This window comes from Rana temporaria, chromosome 5, assembly GCF_905171775.1.
Source record: "Rana temporaria chromosome 5, aRanTem1.1, whole genome shotgun sequence".
In the NCBI taxonomy this organism is placed as follows: domain Eukaryota; kingdom Metazoa; phylum Chordata; class Amphibia; order Anura; family Ranidae; genus Rana; species Rana temporaria.
This window is the reverse complement of record NC_053493.1, coordinates 47,462,600-47,481,113: the sequence shown is the minus strand read 5'-3', so window position 1 is coordinate 47,481,113 and position 18,514 is coordinate 47,462,600. Positions and strand designations below refer to the sequence as shown.

The window sequence follows — 18,514 nt, the reverse complement described above, 5'->3', positions numbered from 1 at the left end:
CCCATTTTTTTACATCACAGAAACCTGTCATTTTAACAGGGGTGTGTAGACTTTTTATATCCACTGTACTTACTTACATTGTTGCTCCTGTAGTAACATTAGCACCCCACATTCTCGCAATAAAAAAAAAAAAAAAACGAAATAAAACACAATAAAAATATATAACGACTAAAGAAACATAATAAAGCCTTCCACTTGGAGCACTCCTATACAAAACTTGGAAAAAGATCAAATAAAACAATAACAGCCACTGAGATAAATGCAAAAGTAATGATTTAATGACTATAAGCAAGACAAAGCCATAGATTTGTGCTTCCTTTGCAGACTGGAGACAATGAAATGATTAGCCACGTTTTTTTTTTCTTTCAATACAAACAATAATTATTCTTTAAAGAATAAACGTGTGTAAAGGGGGGGGAGGGGGGTAAGAAAGGGGCAAACAGATAAAATTATATAACAAAAAAAAAAAGTGCGGGCTACTTAGATGAATCTTGGCATGTCTGCCTGCTCTCATCTAGTCATTGCATAATTTAGAAGATACATTATCAACTGCCTGAACATTTGGGTTTTATTTCTATGTAGCCAAGACAGTCCAGTAACCAGAGCTGCGTTCTGATTGGCCCGTGATATTCCCTTTTCACACTCAAACGCAGTACCATTATCACATAGTATCACAACGGTAGGTAGAGGGTTAAATGGGTAACAACTTGACCAAAAAAAATAAAATAAAATAACAATAAAAACAAAAAAACCTTCTGGAGATGTTAAAACATGTGCTAGTTGCAGCTGGACAACTGAATAGACTTTTGAAAGTTTAACAATCGTTTTTCTTTATGTGTGCATGAAAACACAAAAATCTTCATTATAGTATTTATAAATATATCATACAATACTGTCTTCCTGTTATGTCAATATACCAATATGGCATTTTACAACCAGCATAATGCCAACTGATTCTTACAAAAGCGAATCACTTAAACAAGTCAGTAAAATAAACGGCAGGACCCGCTTTTTTCTTTTCCTTTTTTTTTTTTTTCGTTGTGTTTTTTTTGTTTTTTTTTTAAGACAAAGATTGTAAAAAAAAAAAAAAAAAAAAAAGAAAGTTTATCTAACTTTGATCGATTCTGTGCAGCAGCACATGTCCCCTTTGACGCCAGATGGGTGGGACATAAAGAGTAGCTGACCCCCCCCCCCCCCTCCCTCCTTCTGGCAGCAAAGGGGTCTTTCAACAATGCAGAAAAAAAGAGAAGGCTAACACAATAATAAATCACTATTCACAGTGAAATGGCTACATAGGACAGTCTATGTATTTCCTTTCCGTTGGATGATAAAGCACTTAGATTTGAGAAGATGACAAAATAAAAAAGGCTCTATAGGTCCACAAAATGACTTTAAAATAACAAAAAAAAAACAACAACAAAAGATTGTGGTGAAGTTAGCTTGGAGAAAAAGAAACATCCAAGGTCGTCCTGACTCCAAAGCAAACATACTTGCTGTGTGCCATGTCTTTATAATACATCCAAGTTATTGTAATTTCCCAAGAAAGAAGCTTCCATCCATAGAGTCCAAGGTGAGCTACCAGAGATAACCCCAACCTTCTTCAAGGGGCAACTTATATCCACAACAGAGGTCAGCTCCTCCTCCAAAGTGACTTTCCAGGTCCACAATAAAATCCACACTGTAGGTCCAGCTTGTCCCCAATTTCAGCTTTCGTATTTCCACCGAATGTGAGTAAAAACACATAAAAAGTATTTTCTTGTTTTATGGAACCCAAATATCCAGATAAAAAACTCCACCTTGACTCGCTTCCATGGAGGACCCACTAGAAATAAAAGTAAGCGATTGGGGCAGAATAAAGTCGCATCTATAAAGCTTGTAATGGTATGAAGTTCCTAGTTAGGTTGTGTGTTGCTGGTCTCTACTGGTGTGGCCCCCAGAAGGGCCCCTTCACCCGGATGAAGTGGCAGAGGAACCGTTGAGGGATATTTTCCTGGCTCTGTTGATGAAGGGGTTCTGGTGGTTGGAGCTGGGAGTGGAGCTGGTCCCATTGATGGTGGTGGAGATGTGGGGGAACTGGGGGTGGGGCGACTGGATCGGGGTGTTGGGTTTTGGCATGCAGGCGGAAGTGGAAGGCACCCCCCCTGCGGGGCTCCCCGCTTTGTCGCTGCCAGAGTCACTTTCCAGGTCCCCGCTGATGTTGTTCAATCTGTCGGCAGGGTGGCCAAGCTTCAGCCTCTTACAGTTGGGTCTCACACGGTACTTCAATGGAAGAGGTCCGTTCTGTGGGAGAAGAAACGGTTCAGAGCAGACAGTTAACACCTCCCTACTAAACCTATAGAACTCCAAGCGAAGTCTATGGAACCAGCAGGGTTCATATATGCCATTGCTACTCTTAGTTTACTCTGACTTCGTTACAGCCGAAAAAGTATGCAAGCATTAAAGTCAGAACTTCTAACCAAAGATGAGGGTGACATAATGGGGTTAATTCAAGCCTGGGACAAGGGGTATGCAGGAGGGGCAGCTGCCCTGGGCATGGTGGGGATTTGGGGGTTGTGCTAGAAGGGGTGATTTGTACTAGGAGGGTGGATTTGGGTTTGGAAGGGGGATTGGATGGATTTGTGCTAGGAGGGAAATTGGGGGGGTGGGTGGATTAGGTCTAGGAGAGGTGATGGGGGGAAGGGGTATATGGAGGGAGAGGATTTGAGATAGGAGGGGAAATGGGGGGGGGGGGTCGATTAGGTCTAGGAGAGGTGATGGGGGAAGGGTATATGGAGGGAGAGGATTTGAGCTAGGAGGGGAAATTGGGTGGGGTGGGGTGGATTAGGTCTAGGAGAGGTGATGGGGGAAAGGGGTATATGGAGGGAGAGGATTTGAGCTAGGAGGGGAAATTGGGTGGGGTGGATTAGGTCTAGGAGAGGTGATGGGGGAAAGGGGTATATGGAGGGAGAGGATTTGAGCTAGGAGGGGAAATTGGGTGGGGTGGATTAGGTCTAGGAGAGGTGATGGGGGAAAGGGGTATATGGAGGGAGAGGATTTGAGCTAGGAGGGGAAATTGGTGGGGTGGGGTGGATTAGGTCTAGGAGAGGTGATGGGGGAAAGGGGTATATGGAGGGAGAGGATTTGAGCTAGGAGGGGAAATTGGTGGGGTGGGGTGGATTAGGTCTAGGAGAGGTGATGGGGGAAAGGGGTATATGGAGGGAGAGGATTTGAGCTAGGAGGGGAAATTGGGTGGGGTGGATTAGGTCTAGGAGAGGTGATGGGGGAAAGGGGTATATGGAGGGAGAGGATTTGAGCTAGGAGGGGAAATTGGTGGGGTGGGGTGGATTAGGGTCAGGAGAGGTGATTGGGGGGAGGGAGATGATTTGAGCTAGGAGGGGAAATTGGGGGGTGGGGTGGATTAGGTCTAGGAGAGGTGATGGGGGGAGGGAGATGATTTGAGCTAGGAGGGGGATTTGTACTGGAAGAGGGGGGATTTTTGTTAGGGGAACATTCATACTTAAAAAGTGTGAACATGAAAAAGAAAAGTTGGGGGGAGGAAATGGATTTTTACTGATACATAATTCTCATACGTTTTTTTTGGGGGGGGGGGGGGGTTACTGGGTTGGTTTACTGAAGGTTAATAGACTATAAACTTTGCACTGGAATTTTATCCAGAGAGGAAGCGTCACTTTGCAAAGAATACCCAATCCCATGCAAGGAAAGTGAAAAAAAAAAAAGAGAATTTGTGCTTACACATGATTGGTTGTTGGAAGTCAGCAGACCTTCCCCTCATTCACTAAGCTCTGGAGCAAATTCCCCTGCAAAGTGCACTTGCCTTTGGTAAACCAACCCCTGGGAATGTGCCTTATCACTACCTGCAATGGCAGCTCTTGCATTCCCTACATGAACCTGTACTGCCAGCAATACTGACATTGACCTTCCCCTGAAAACACTCGTTGCCTGGCTGTGTCTAACAATTCCAGTCACTGGTCTGGAACAAGCATGAAAATGAAAAATTATTAATCAAGTAAATTCCTGACCTGCATAATTTTTCAGACAAAACTAAAACCACTGGATCAGCCAGACAGCCAGAGATCTGGTATTTTCAAGAAGAGGTCAGCTCTTTTCTTCCTTTAAAATGACAGAGCCAGTTAACCCATTCTGTACCCTTTGTAATGAATGACCATTTCACGGATTGGCATTATGAGAAGGTGTCTAGATCCACCTCCTATACTTCAGCAGAATTAAGGGTGTTTTTATTGGGGGGGGGGGGGCACACATAGGTGATCTGTAACATTGAAATGCTTCCATGCTGGCCTGGCTGCTCACATATACAGCATAACTTCTTAGACTGTATCCCCCCCCATAGAAAAGGTGGTGCTATCGTCACACTTGTGACCAATCTAGGTGTAATTGGGGACAGGCTGAACATTTCTGCTCAGAGCAGCAGATGCTTACCCTCCTCCACGTGTAGATGTATGCGATGTCCATTAACGTGTAATAGTCTTTCAGGGGCTCCTCTTCATACATCACATCGATCTGCCAGCAATACAAATACAAGAGGTCACCATTAAAATGACAGGAATGTTTAACCCGTCCATCCCCAGCTCCTGCACCCCCCTGCAGAGTACAACATCGCTCCGAGCTAGACATTGCATCGTCTATAGAATGATGTATCCCTGGGACCAAGGGGCTCAAAACCAAGGGGCTCTTCAAGGAATCTCACAGCATACAATCGCCTCTCTGATCTCCCTACACGCAAATATAGGTGCTGGCCAACGCACACACACACATATATATATATATATGTATATATATATATATATATATATATATATATATATATATATATATATATATATATATATATATATATATATATATATATACACACACACACATATACATAGATATATACACACACATACATACATATATATATATACACACACACATACATAGATATACACACACACACACACACACACACACACACACACACACACATACACACGTAGGTGAACCGTACCTGGAAGGTATTAGGAATATCCATTTTACTTCTCAGAAACTTCCGCAGATGCATGACAGTCATTGCAGCAGGGCAGCGCAGGTATCGCTTGTCATTGGACTGGAAGGGAGAATACACACAACGATCATCCACTTTTCAAGCGATGAGCTTCTCAGCTCTCAGTATGTATGATAGTATAACCTCACATTACTTCGTATGTATGATAGTATAACCTCACATTACTTCGTATGTATGATAGTATAACCTCACATTACTTCGTATGTATGATAGTATAACCTCACATTACTTCGTATGTATGATAGTATAACCTCACATTACTTCGTATGTATGATAGTATAACCTCACATTACTTCGCACAGCTATAAGATGTCTGGAGTGGAATCTGTTCACCAAGTACAGAGTGTTCACTTCCAATACCCAACCATGTTTTTTTTTCTTCATAGTGAACACTTTACAACTTGAACATGGAACGAATCAGCTTAGCATTACTTTATTCACTAATACACTACATCATCGATCCATTTAGTAAATAACTCCTGGGTTACATTACGGAGCATATCTTTGGAGTGTAAGTGATCGGCTATGGACAGAATCCTTCTTAAAGCGATCCTATTAACATGTGTACATTGTAATACAATGAAGTATCGTTGTTGTATTCTATATAGAGCTGATCCTCTTGAAGGTGACCCCCCCCCCCCACGTATTCTATGGGGAAGTGGAACCAAACATAACTCCAAATAGTCACTATATAATGGGATGCTACGGAACCTAAACCGGTGTCACACTTCTTATCAGTTTATAAGAACGTCTTTACACAAACACTGCTTGTAATGAAAAATAATTTATATGTACGAGAGTGTGAGAGACAGAGAGAGAGAGAGAAGGGGGGAAGAGAAAGAAAGAAAGCAAGAAAGAAAGAAAGAAAGAAAGACAGAAAGAAAGAAAGAAAGAAATATAGGAGAGAGTGAGAGGGAGAGAGAAGGGGGGAAGAGAAAGAAAGAAAGCAAGAAAGAAAGAAAGAAAGAAAGAAAGAAAGAAAGAAAGAAAGAAAGAAAGATAGGAGAGAGTGAGAGGGAGAGAGAAGGGGGAAGAGAAAGAAAGAAAATAGGGCAGGGGAGAGAGAGAGAGAGAGAGAGAGAGAGAGAGAGAGAGAGAGAGAGAGAGAGAAGGGGGAAGAGAAAGAAAGAAATAAGGGAGGGAGGAGAGGGAGAGAGAGAGAGGGAGAGAGAGGGGGGGGGGGGAGAGAAAGAAATAAGGGAGGAAGGAGAGAGCGAGAGGGAGAGAGGAGTGGAGGAATAAAAAAAAGGGGGTAGGGTAGAGAGAGAGAGAAAGGGGAAGGAGAGAGAAAGAGAGAAGGTAGATGCAGAAGGAAGAAGAGAAGGAGAAGGAAGGGGAGGGGGAGAATGAAAGAGAGAGGGAGGGAAAGAGAGAAAGAATGGGAAAGATCTGTAAAAGGGAGAGAGACGAAGAGAGAAGGAAAAAGAGAGTGAGAAGGAAAGAGAGAGAGAGGCGGAAGGAGAGAGGGAGGGAAAGAGAGAGAGAGAGAGAGAGAGAGAGAGAGAGAGAGAGAGAGAGAGGGAATGACAAAGATTGAGAAAAGGAAAGAGGGAGAGGGGGAAGAAGAAAGGGAGAAGGAAGGAGAAAGTGAAAAGGAAGGAGAGAACGCGGGATAGAGAGACAGAGAGAAGGAAGGAGAGAGCGAGGGATAGAGAGAGAGAGAAGGAAGGAGAGGGCGAGGGATGTAGAGAGAAGGAAGGAGAGTGAGGGAGAGAGAGAGAGAGAGAGAGAGAGAGAGAGAGAGAGAGAGAGAGAGAGAGAGAGAATGAAGGAAGGAAGGAGAGAACAAGGGATAGAGAGACAGAGAGAAGGAAGGAAAGATAGAGAAGGAAAAAGAGAGAAAACATTGGCGAGTTACGAAGATGTTATCCAAATATCGGAATACACGTGAAAATATTGTAGTAAAGATTTGATAGTTCTGGTTGGAATGTATATATTTTAAACAAGCAGATTCATCACAACATTGTGACCCTTCATCGACGTGCCGATGGGGAGAAGATCGCAAATAGTTTAGGATAGAATCGGTAAACTTTGATATAATATATACGTTTATTTGAAGGATTTTGAGGGCTCTCTTGGGCATATTGATCTGTTACTTTGCATCACAGCAACCCGACCGTGAAGACCCCGATCTACCCACTCATTACAGGACACAATTGTACAATCAGAGATTGGACGATATTTACCTCCTCCTTGGATTTTTCCTTGTCTTTGTTCCCTTTACGATCCCCCCTGAGAACACACAAAGAGTTAGGACTCCTCCACCCAAATCTGTGTCATTGATATCACTCATCAGAGCCAACACTTCATACAACTTACCGGGTCTGGTCAAAGAACTCGATGGATAAACTGATAATCTCATCGTCTGTGATGATCCTTTTGTCTTCATCCGCCACCTCCCCCCGGTCCTCATTGGAGCCATTTGCCGCTAATTAAACAGAAGGAATGTCAGTGCAGAAAACTCATAAGGTCACATACATATATATATATATATATACATACAGCATTATATAAAAAGGATGATTATTAATTAATGAACCTGCAAGGCTGTGCTACTGCCGTTGCCGAGTAGTTCACAGTTTAGTCTATTGAACTGCAGTCGGCGAGTTCTTATTGAACATTTATTGCAGCACATGGTAACAATATTTAAAAAACCAAGTGTTTCATATACAAGACAGGTCATCTTTAGCTGGCCATACATTATACAATCTTAGTACGAGCTCCTTTAGATGTAGAAGGTCCTTGCACTGCTGCTAGTAGATCTAAAGAAGATTGTATATAGTGTAGGCCACATGATCAGACTACAGCAATCCAATCCAATGCAATCGATAAGGATCTGCAGAAGACCCCCTTTTGTGTTTCCAGAACAAATATCACAAAAAATAAATAAATAAAAAGCAGAATAAAGAGAAATGTATCATTCACAGGGAAGAAGAATGGGGGGGGGGGGGGGGGCATAAAGAGGACCTGTCCTGTTCAAGACAAGGGCGGCCAACTTTGTTTCTAGAACAAATATCTTCACTGCTTGCCCAAAAAAAAGTGCAGAAGATGGAAATGTACAACCACAGGGAGGAATGGGGGGCCATAAAGAGGACCTGTCCCGTCCAAGGTAAGGGTGGGAGACTCACCAGCTGCAGTAGGATGATCTGCATAAAAATCTCTGCGACGTTTCATTTCATCTACAAGAGAGCAGAGATGGTTTTATTGAGGCCGGCTCATGTCTGAAGGAAATACACACCAATAAATCGATATTTTTATACTTACTTTTGAAAAGACCTGGCACCAACTTGTACACAATGTCTTGAAGGGTTTTGTCTGCCCTGCAAGGAGACAGGAGGGGGGAACAGGATTGGTGGCTGGACAAATGATAGGACTTTGACCCAGGCTGTTTTAGGAACATGGGACAATGGAGACACCCTCGGCAGAAACACAACCTTCATCCAACCAAGGCAAAGTGTCTACCTACCTGATATTCAGCAGGGGTCTGGTCTTGTGCACCTGGACATCACAGATAGGGCAATACTTGCTGGTCTCCAGATAATGTACAATGCAAGTTTTACAGACTATATAAAACAAAGCCAAGAGAAGTGGTTGGTTACTAACAGGAAGAAAAGTATGCAAGGCAAACAAAAAAGGGCAATGCATGCAATAATATATCAATACACACACACACACACACACACACACCACTAAGACTATGGCTAAGGGCCACAAAGACCTCTCTTAGAATCCTTAAAAGTGACCTCTTAATACAAAAAAAAACGTTTAACATGAAGTGTTTTGTATGGCTTAGCTCACTGTGTTATAAGAAATACATTATTCCTAATATTTTAAGGAAATGATAAATTATAAATTAAATGCCCCATGATTTAGCAGTCATTTGGGTTGATTTACTAAAGAAGTACAGGCTGTTCATCATAAAGGTTTGTTCTGTCCACTATAAATATCCAAGTCTGGTGTGTGGGATATTAAAGAGGATTCCTTTCTAGCATGTGACTGGGCCTTCATTAACACTTTCCTTAATTTGCCATTATATACCTTGTGAGCTGCCCCCTTTTCTTTTAATATATATATATATATATATATATATATATATATATATATATATATATATATATATATATATATATATATATATATACATATATATATATATATTTATTAAGGAAAGGGACAAGCTCACAAGGCATTTTCTATATCTATCTATCTATCTATCTATCTACCTATCTATCTATATATATATATATATATATATATATATATATATATATATATATATATATATATATGACACAGACAGACATACAGACAACATAAGACACTAACAAATACACAGATAGCATCCATCTGATATACAGTATAGATAGATAGAGGATCACAAATATACACATGCACCTATCTAGACGAACATTTATTAAGACAGATATCTCAATACAGATATGTACCAAGAATAACTAAACCCTAAATACAAGGAACAACTCTTGACCATAACCAAATACAGCAAAGATATGTGCAATGGAAAAAAAAAGATCATACAAAAGCAAGATACACTGGGGATAATTTACTAAAATTGGGGACTAATCACTTGGCATAGTGCATTTACACTTTAGTAAAATTATTACTTAGTATAGTGATTAAAGTAATGCTTTGTTCAATTGAAATATCCATTCATGTGTAATTAGGAAACTAGAAAAATACATACAAACACAAGAATCAAGAGTTGCTTGTATGTTTAGAGGATAGAAATGAAAGCAGCTTTACCTAATATGCTAAGTAAACATTTATTTTGCAAAGTGAACATACTGTATACTTTCCAAAGAGATTATTCTGTTAAGTGAAGTCTCTCTGCTGGTTATGAGGATTTTTCCAAAAGGATCCACAAAACTCTCATGTAGAGTACTGCAAATATACAGCTCTGCCTTCCTAAACATCTTCCAGGCCACCCTTCTCCCCCATTATACACATTAGAATAAACGAGACAATTATTATAACAGAGGTCCTAGAAGAAAAGCTGGTCAATATGGCAGTCAAGGAAAAACTTCAAGACTTCCAGTTTTTAAACTGGTGGCACTTCTATAAGTTTTAAAAATGTGGATCACAGACTTGCCATTTGTTGTAACAAAGACATAATCTGCTCTACAGGTTCGGTTTTCAGTACATTTTTCAGATGTCTCATTGTATTCACATTATAGTGACAATTCCTATTGCTCTGCCCTGGATTCAGTGTTCTGTGTAGTCCTAAGTTCAGAGAAATGTAAAGTCCACTTTTATCATCCATCTCTAACCTCCAGATTTTTACATTCAGACCTGGACCATGAATAGCAGCAGAACCAGACTTGAGAGAATCCACTGCAAAGAGAATAGCGACACAACCACCATGGCGATGTACATTGGCAAAGTTGCCCACAGCAGAGCCCCCTGAGCCAGCAATCTTTACCAGCCCCCAGCTCAGATCATTCATCTTTTACTCACAAGAATGCAGACACTCGATGATGGTCGTAGCGTCTATGAAGTATCCTCCGCAGAGAACACACATCAGATGCGGGTTCAGCTCCGTGATTTTGATCCTGGTCGTCCGATGCATGATTGCTCGTTGGGAAGGCGTTTTCTCTATTTTAAAGCCTGCAAGAAACACAGCCAGTAATTCACAGATGGCCCCAATGTATCAATGCACTTTTCTCAACAAATCGCACCCAGACAATGCAAATGAGGAATATTCCTGTAAGCCAGACGATTATAATAGTCATCTCCTGCCACACACATCCCGACATAGAGAGATCTTTCTCAGCCATACTATGTAAACAGAATTGCTGCCACAAAAACATCATTGTACCAGATATATGCATCATGGCTGGTAATCAGACAAGATGTGGAAGATTTACTAAAGGCAAATCGACAGTGGGGGTTATTTAGTGCCAACTCTGGTGCAACTATGCCTATAAACCAATCAGCTTCACGGTTCTATTGCCAAAGTTTAATAGAACAAGCTGAAGTAAAAAGCTGATTGGCTACCATGCACAGCTGCACCACATTTTGCACTCTCCGATTTTAGTAAATCCACCCCACTGTTCTATAAAATCACATATTTACAATTCTATAAAAGTAAAATATCACAATTCTCTATGTAACTTGGTATCTATAATGAGCAACACTGTACATTGGGGTGCTCCAGGTTTAGTAAATCTCTCCCTGTGCTCTTTGGGGGTGCAGTTGCACCCTACAAATGCATAGCTCCAAAGCTTAAAAAATGACTTTGCAAACGAATACCCAATCACATGCAAGGGGACAAAACAGCAATTTGCTTGCACGTGATTGGGCGTTGGAAGTCAGCTGAGCTTCCCCTCATGTTCTAAGCTAAGGAGCAGATGCCCTTGCAAAGTGCACAGCCTATTTCCCTTTATGTTTCCAAGGATGCCGACACACAATTTAATCGCCCCAATTAGGCAAACTAGAAAGCAATGTGCAGCTCGGCAATGATTTTCTGGCCCCAGCCAGATGGAAGATGATGGCACCCAGGGCAGGAGAACATATAGATGGGGTGCAGACCTAACACAGGGGGGTCAGGAATGGGCTGCCCACTGGGAGCTGCCAGCTAGACTATATTCACCATGAAAGGAGCACATTACCGTGTGCTGGTGCCCAAGCTGCAATCCTCCCGTTACTATGGCAACTTACACTTACACTTGGCATCCTGCCACCGCCTGGAGATGGGGAGGAAACCCAGGCATGGAGTCAAACAGAGGTGTTGGGGGTGGGGGTGGGGGGTCATATACCTGCAGGGGAGGAGGGCACTGCCATTTAACTCTTTCCATCTGCCCGCTGTGCAAATAGCAAATCTTAATCGCCCTCCTAGTAAGAACCACCCAGATCATTCCCTGGGATCACCTAGAAGGCAGCAGACTGAGAAAAGGCAATGCAAACTAGATCCACATGTGCGACCAGTAGATCCCCAAATGAGCGCAGGCCAATGGGGGAGCAGCGGGGCTTATTAAATCTGGAGGAATCGGGAGAGGGGAAGCAGAGACCTTTCCAGGAATACACGAAGAGATCCAGAGAAACAAACCATCACATAGAGATCTGAAGTGCAGGGGGCGGGTGTGGGGGGCGAGCAGGAGAGGGAAGGAGCAGAAAACTAAGAGGCGCCCAGTACAGTCCAGGGAACAGACAAAGAGCTGGGAGGGAGGGAAGGAAGCAGAGAGCCGGGGTCACACACACTGCCTCCACCCTCCTACTACAGGAACAGGGGGGTCCTACCTCCTAGCACCCTCCTTCTACACACCAGGAACAGGGGGGTCCTACTCCTAGCACCCTCCTTCTACACACCAGGAACAGGGGGGTCCTACTTCTGGGAGTACCTCCTAGCACCCTCCTTCTACACACCAGGAACAGGGGGGTCCTACCACCTAGCACCCTCCTACTACACACCAGGAACAGGGGGGTCCTACCTCCTAGCATCCTCCTACTACACACCAGGAACAGGGGGTCCTACTTCTGGGAGTACCTCCTAGCACCCTCCTACACACCAGGAACCGGGGGATCCTACTTCTGGGAGCACCTCCCAGCACCCTCCTTCTACACACCAGGAACAGGGGTGTCCTACTTCTGGGACTACCTCCTAGCACCCTCCTTCTACACACCAGGAACAGGGGGGTCCTACTTCTGAGAGTAGCTCCTACACACCAGGAACAGGGGGTCCTACTTCTGGGAGTACCTCCTACACACCAGGAACAGGGGGGTCCTACTTCTGGGAGCACCTCCTAGCACCCTCCTTCTACACACCAGGAACAGGGGGGTCCTACTTCTGGGACTACCTCCTAGCACCCTCCTTCTACACACCAGGAACAGGGGGATCCTACTTCTGGGACTACCTCCTAGCACCCTCCTTCTACACACCAGGAACAGGGGGATCCTACTTCTGGGATTACCTCCTAGCACCCTCCTTCTACACACCAGGAACAGGGGGATCCTACTTCTGGGACTACCTCCTAGCACCCTCCTTCTACACACCAGGAACAGGGGGATCCTACTTCTGGGATTACCTCCTAGCACCCTCCTTCTACACACCAGGAACAGGGGGGTCCTACTTCTGGGAGCACCTCCTAGCACCCTCCTTCTACACACCAGGAACAGGGGGGTCCTACTTCTGGGACTACCTCCTAGCACCCTCCTTCTACACACCAGGAACAGGGGGATCCTACTTCTGGGACTACCTCCTAGCACCCTCCTTCTACACACCAGGAACAGGGGGATCCTACTTCTGGGATTACCTCCTAGCACCCTCCTTCTACACACCAGGAACAGGGGGATCCTACTTCTGGGGCTACCTCCTAGCACCCTCCTTCTACACACCAGGAACAGGGGGGATCCTACTTCTGGGAGCACCTCCCAGCACCCAGCTTCTACACACCAGGAACAGGGGGATCCTTGCACATACTAGGAACAGGGGGGATCCTACTTCTGGAAGCACCTAGTAGCACCCTCCTTCATACACACAAGGATCCTTCTTCTGGGAATACCTCCTAGCACCCTCCTTCTACACACCAGGAACAAGGGGATCCTACTTCTTTGAGTACCTCCTAGCACCCTCCTGCTCCACACCAAGAACAGGGGTGATCCAACTTCTGGAAGTACCTCCCAGCACCCTCCTTGCACACACTAGGAACAGGGGTGATCCTACTTCTGGGAGTACCTCCCAGCACACACTAGGAACAGGGGTGATCATACTTCTGGGAGTACCTCTCAGCACCCTCCTGGCACACACTAGGAACAGGGGTGATCATACTTCTGGGAGTACCTCCCAGCACCCTCCTTCTACACACCAGGAACAGGGGGATCCTACTTCTGGGAGTACCTCTCAGCACCCTCCTTCTACTCACCAGGAACATTGGGATCACACTTATGGAAGTACCTCCTAGCACCCAGCTTATACACACCAGGAACAGGGGGGGGACTTACTTCTTGAAGTAGCCCCCACAGCACTACTTGGTTATTTTATCCTGGATGACAGCAAAGGATTTGTGTGCACCCCCTCCCACCCCCTCCCAAAAAAATAATAATCTACCGCAGCACAAATAAAAGTGGCATAGTCCTTGAAATTTGCTGAACCCCCTCCATGCATGCACACTACAGCTGACAGGGACAGCTGTACATGAATATAACATAGCGACCCCCAAAAGATAGACAGCCGGCTATTTCCGACAATACCACAGCCCAGGTGGGCGATATAAAAACATATTCAACTCTGATGGGCTTCAAATATGCTGACCCCCTCCTATGAATGTACACTACACCTGAGACCTGGCCACTACACCTCACAGGGAGGGGGGAACAGCTGTGAATGAAGAGTAGTGACCCCCCCAAAAGAAACAAATGGACAGCCGGCTATTACCGGATCCACCACAGCCCAGGGGATCGATACTTACAGAAGACAAATAAATAAAAACACATTCATGAGCCGCAGAACTGGGAGATCAGAACGGGTGCGATCTGCTTGGGGCAAACGGGAAAAAAACTTTTATAAAAGTACTGGGCGTCTAAGAAGGATCAGAGAGCTAAATTCGCAAGACATTCGCAAGGGGCATAGCAAAAGTCGGGAGATAAAAGGCTCAGGGCAAGGGCTGGGGGAGAAGATATATTTAATCTGAGGACAGCTATAGGAGCAAAAATATATATATTATATGTCTATAATATTGTACCCAGAGCTTTAAATTCACAATTCTCTCTATGTAACATTTTATCCATAATGGTCACAGCTCTACCCTCAAAATTCTCTATATGTAACATTATATCCAATGATCACAGCTTTACCTTCAAAATTCTCTCTATGTAACATTTTATCCATAGTGGTCACAGCTTTACCTTCAAAATTCTCTATATGTAACATTATATCCAATAAACACAGCTTTACCTTTACAAATCTCTATATGTAACATTGTATCCAATGATCACAACTTTAACTTTACAAATCTCTATATGTAACATTGTATCCAATGATCACAGCTTTACCTTTACAAATCTCTATATGTAAAATTGTATCCATAATGATCACAGCTTTACCTTTACAAATCTCTATATGTAACATTGTATCCATAATGATCACAGCTTTACCTTTACAAATCTCTATATGTAACACTGTATCCATAATGATCACAACTTTACAAATCTCTATATGTAACATTGTGTCCAATGATCACAGCTTTAACTTTACAAATCTCTATATGTAACATTGTATCCATAATGATCACAACTTTAACTTTACAAATCTCTATATGTAACATTGTATCCAATGATCACAGCTTTACCTTTACAAATCTCTATATGTAAAATTGTATCCATAATGATCACAGCTTTAACTTTACAAATCTCTATATCTAACATTGTATCCATTTTGATCACAACTTTACAAATCTCTATATGTAACATTGTGTCCAATGATCACAGCTTTAACTTTACAAATCTCTATATGTAACATTGTATCCATAATGATCACAACTTTAACTTTACAAATCTCTATATGTAACATTGTATCCAATGATCACAGCTTTACCTTTACAAATCTCTATATGTAAAATTGTATCCATAATGATCACAGCTTTAACTTTACAAATCTCTATATCTAACATTGTATCCATTTTGATCACAACTTTACCTTTACAAATCTCAATATATAACATTGTATCCAATGATCACAGCTTTACCTTCTCTCTAATATATGGAACATTAATCTGCAATTATCACAGCTTTACATGGACAATACTCTATATGTAACCTTGGGGTTGATTTACTAAAACTGGAGAGTGGAAAACCTGGTGCAGCTCTGCATAGAAACCAATCAGCTTCCATGTTTTTATTTATTTATTGGTCAAAGTTGAATTGAACAAGCTGAAGTTTGAAGCTGATTGGCACCAGATTTTACACTCTCCAGTTTTAGTAAATCAACCCCAGTCCAGGAACTGGAGGAGCTCACTGATGACCAACTTTGGCAAACAACCCACCCTGTGAAATTAAATGGTGGTTAAGCTTTCAATTTTCGGCTGGGCAAAGTACAAGCTTGTCCACCATCTATATGGCACGTTCACCCTCCACATCTTCAGTGCCAACTCTGCCAATCCTCAGCCACCAGAGCACCTCCAAGTAGACCACCAAAGCCTGGTGATACAAATGAGATAAATACCAAAAAAGGTCCAAATGTCCCAAAGACAACTATGGAAGCCAGTTAAAAAAAAAAAAGCAAAATTCCCTCCCTATTCATTAATGCAAGCTACAAAACTCCAAATGCCAAGAAAACTTTCCAAGATGAAGGAATTTACCAGCAGGGACTACTTAGACTCTACACAAACACCCCAATACAATACACCATTATATCCTGTATTCCTCTCATTTCACATCACACACAATGTATTAATTTATCCCACCTAGACACAACATTAGGGGCTTTAACTGACACTCCAACTACTGCCCCCAGGCATCTGTGGATTATTACTTTCTGAAACTAGTTAGAGAAAAGCCAATGGATTTATCTCATCTGATCTGTCAAATTTCCTCCTATCCTTGAGATAGTGATCACCCTAATGTGACTATTAGGAGGTGATCTGGGCACAAGGGATCCTATTTAGGAACAATCCAGGAAAACAATCATATTCACAGATCAGATTTATACAGAAGATCAAAAGCAGCAATAAACGTATGAGAGCATTAATTACAATGTAATGCCATTCCAGACAAGGCAGAAATGCAATGTAACAACGAAGACTTGGAATCAAACCTTTGTCACGGGCCTGTCAGTAAGGAAAGAGGGAGTGTGGGGAAAAGCAGGAAGCCAGGACTCTATAAATCTGTTAGGGCTACATTGGGTTAATGTTCAGAGAGTTACAGAGCCATGAAATATATCACTGACATACAAACAGAGCTTCCACAGCTATTGTCACCCAGGGATCCTGCTATAGAAAATGGCACGGCTAGTTTATGAAGCAATATTCCAGAGCTCCCAGGCTGCTGCATATTTACAGATAAGAAAACATTGCATTTAGAAGAACACATAGGCACAAGACCACCCCTGCTACATACAGAGTAGCATTTCTGTAACAAGTCATTGGAGGTCTACTACCTTTGCTTGGACCAGGAGAAGGGGATAAACCTGGAAACATTGTCCTTAATAAAAAATAAAAAAAGTAGCTGCAAATAAATGATACATATGTACAGTGCTCAACTGTTACATGGGAAGCAACACAACTGCTATATGGGAAGCAACACAACTGCTATATGGAAAGCAACACAACTGTTACATGGAAAGTAACACAACTGTTACATGGGAAGCAACACAACTGTTACATGGGAAGCAACACAAGTACAAGCACATGAGGACAGAGTGGGAGAAAAGTTCTGAGCATGATCTGAAGTCACCACTTATTCCCCAAGCATTATTCTCAGCACCCGACAAATACAAGTGAGCAACTTCAAGCATGAGCCAGTGGAAGCATTTATCTAAAATATATATATATGTATATATAAATATACCAACAACAGCTGAAGTAGTGTTTTCCCCTCCAGCTCCCTGCCAGGGGTCGCCCCTCCAGCTCTCCCGATCCTTTATGGGTCATTATGCAAAGTATATGGAAACATGGCAGGGTGACCACACGGTCACCCCACCGGCACTCTGGGCTTGGGAGCAGACAGTTTTTTTTTTGTTTGTTTTTTTTTCTTGATTTTTTTTTATCTGCTGGAAGGATTGTACAAGGGCTGCATGGTGTATAGTGGAACAGGGAAGGCCGGTGAGCTCCTCTGGCAAATGTGATTTACTGTCACCAGCAAAGAAGCCCTTAGCAGCAGCGGCAGCAGCAGAGCTGAACCAAGCAATAAGCTCGCGCACAAAGGAGGAGGATGAAATGACAACTGTACACAATATTATACAAATCAGCACAGGGGCGTCCCTCCTATTGCTTCCTCCTGTAACTGCAATAAAAACAAAGCATGCTATACACATAAAAAATACAATATAATAATATATATATTTACTCTATACATATAAATATTATTATTATTATTTATATTTTGGTTTACACACAACATACAACATTTGCATACAATACCTATTTGCTTTGTCACTGGTTGGGCAAGAAAATGCCCCTGGGGGGTGGGAAAGTGACCTATGCATGTGGGCTACATGGCTTTATCTAGGCAGATGGCACATCATGACCACCCTGGCACCACCAGCCCCATTCCCTGCCATGCCAGGCTAGCCCCACTATCAAGGCACGGGGGGGGGGGTACAGCTGGCAAAGTGGGGTGTAAAAAAAAAAAGTGTGACATGGAGCAAGGGGGAGGGGGCAGGCTGACATGTAGCAGGAGAGGTGGGGGCATGAATACACAGGGAGGGAGATCACCAGGGCTCAGATTGGGCAGCCCAGAAGATGGCACCTCGCTCACGTGCTCCCTTCCACACTCACCAAC

General features: G+C 43.0%; 1 protein-coding gene across 1 annotated transcript in view; it reads right to left on the bottom strand.

The window, feature by feature from the left end:
- Positions 1–256: 256 nt before the first annotated feature.
- Positions 257–18,514, bottom strand: part of LOC120941054 — a 56,434-nt gene continuing 38,176 nt past the window's right edge. Inside the window, exons 11-19 of the mRNA XM_040354293.1 lie at positions 10,538–10,687; positions 8,532–8,628; positions 8,330–8,385; positions 8,194–8,244; positions 7,385–7,493; positions 7,252–7,297; positions 5,009–5,107; positions 4,438–4,518; positions 257–2,280 (exon numbers count right to left, since the gene is read on the bottom strand). Of these exons, the coding sequence (XP_040210227.1) occupies positions 1,948–2,280; positions 4,438–4,518; positions 5,009–5,107; positions 7,252–7,297; positions 7,385–7,493; positions 8,194–8,244; positions 8,330–8,385; positions 8,532–8,628; positions 10,538–10,687 (1,022 nt within the window). The 3' untranslated portion in view covers positions 257–1,947. The remainder of the gene's footprint in view (positions 2,281–4,437; positions 4,519–5,008; positions 5,108–7,251; positions 7,298–7,384; positions 7,494–8,193; positions 8,245–8,329; positions 8,386–8,531; positions 8,629–10,537; positions 10,688–18,514) is intronic.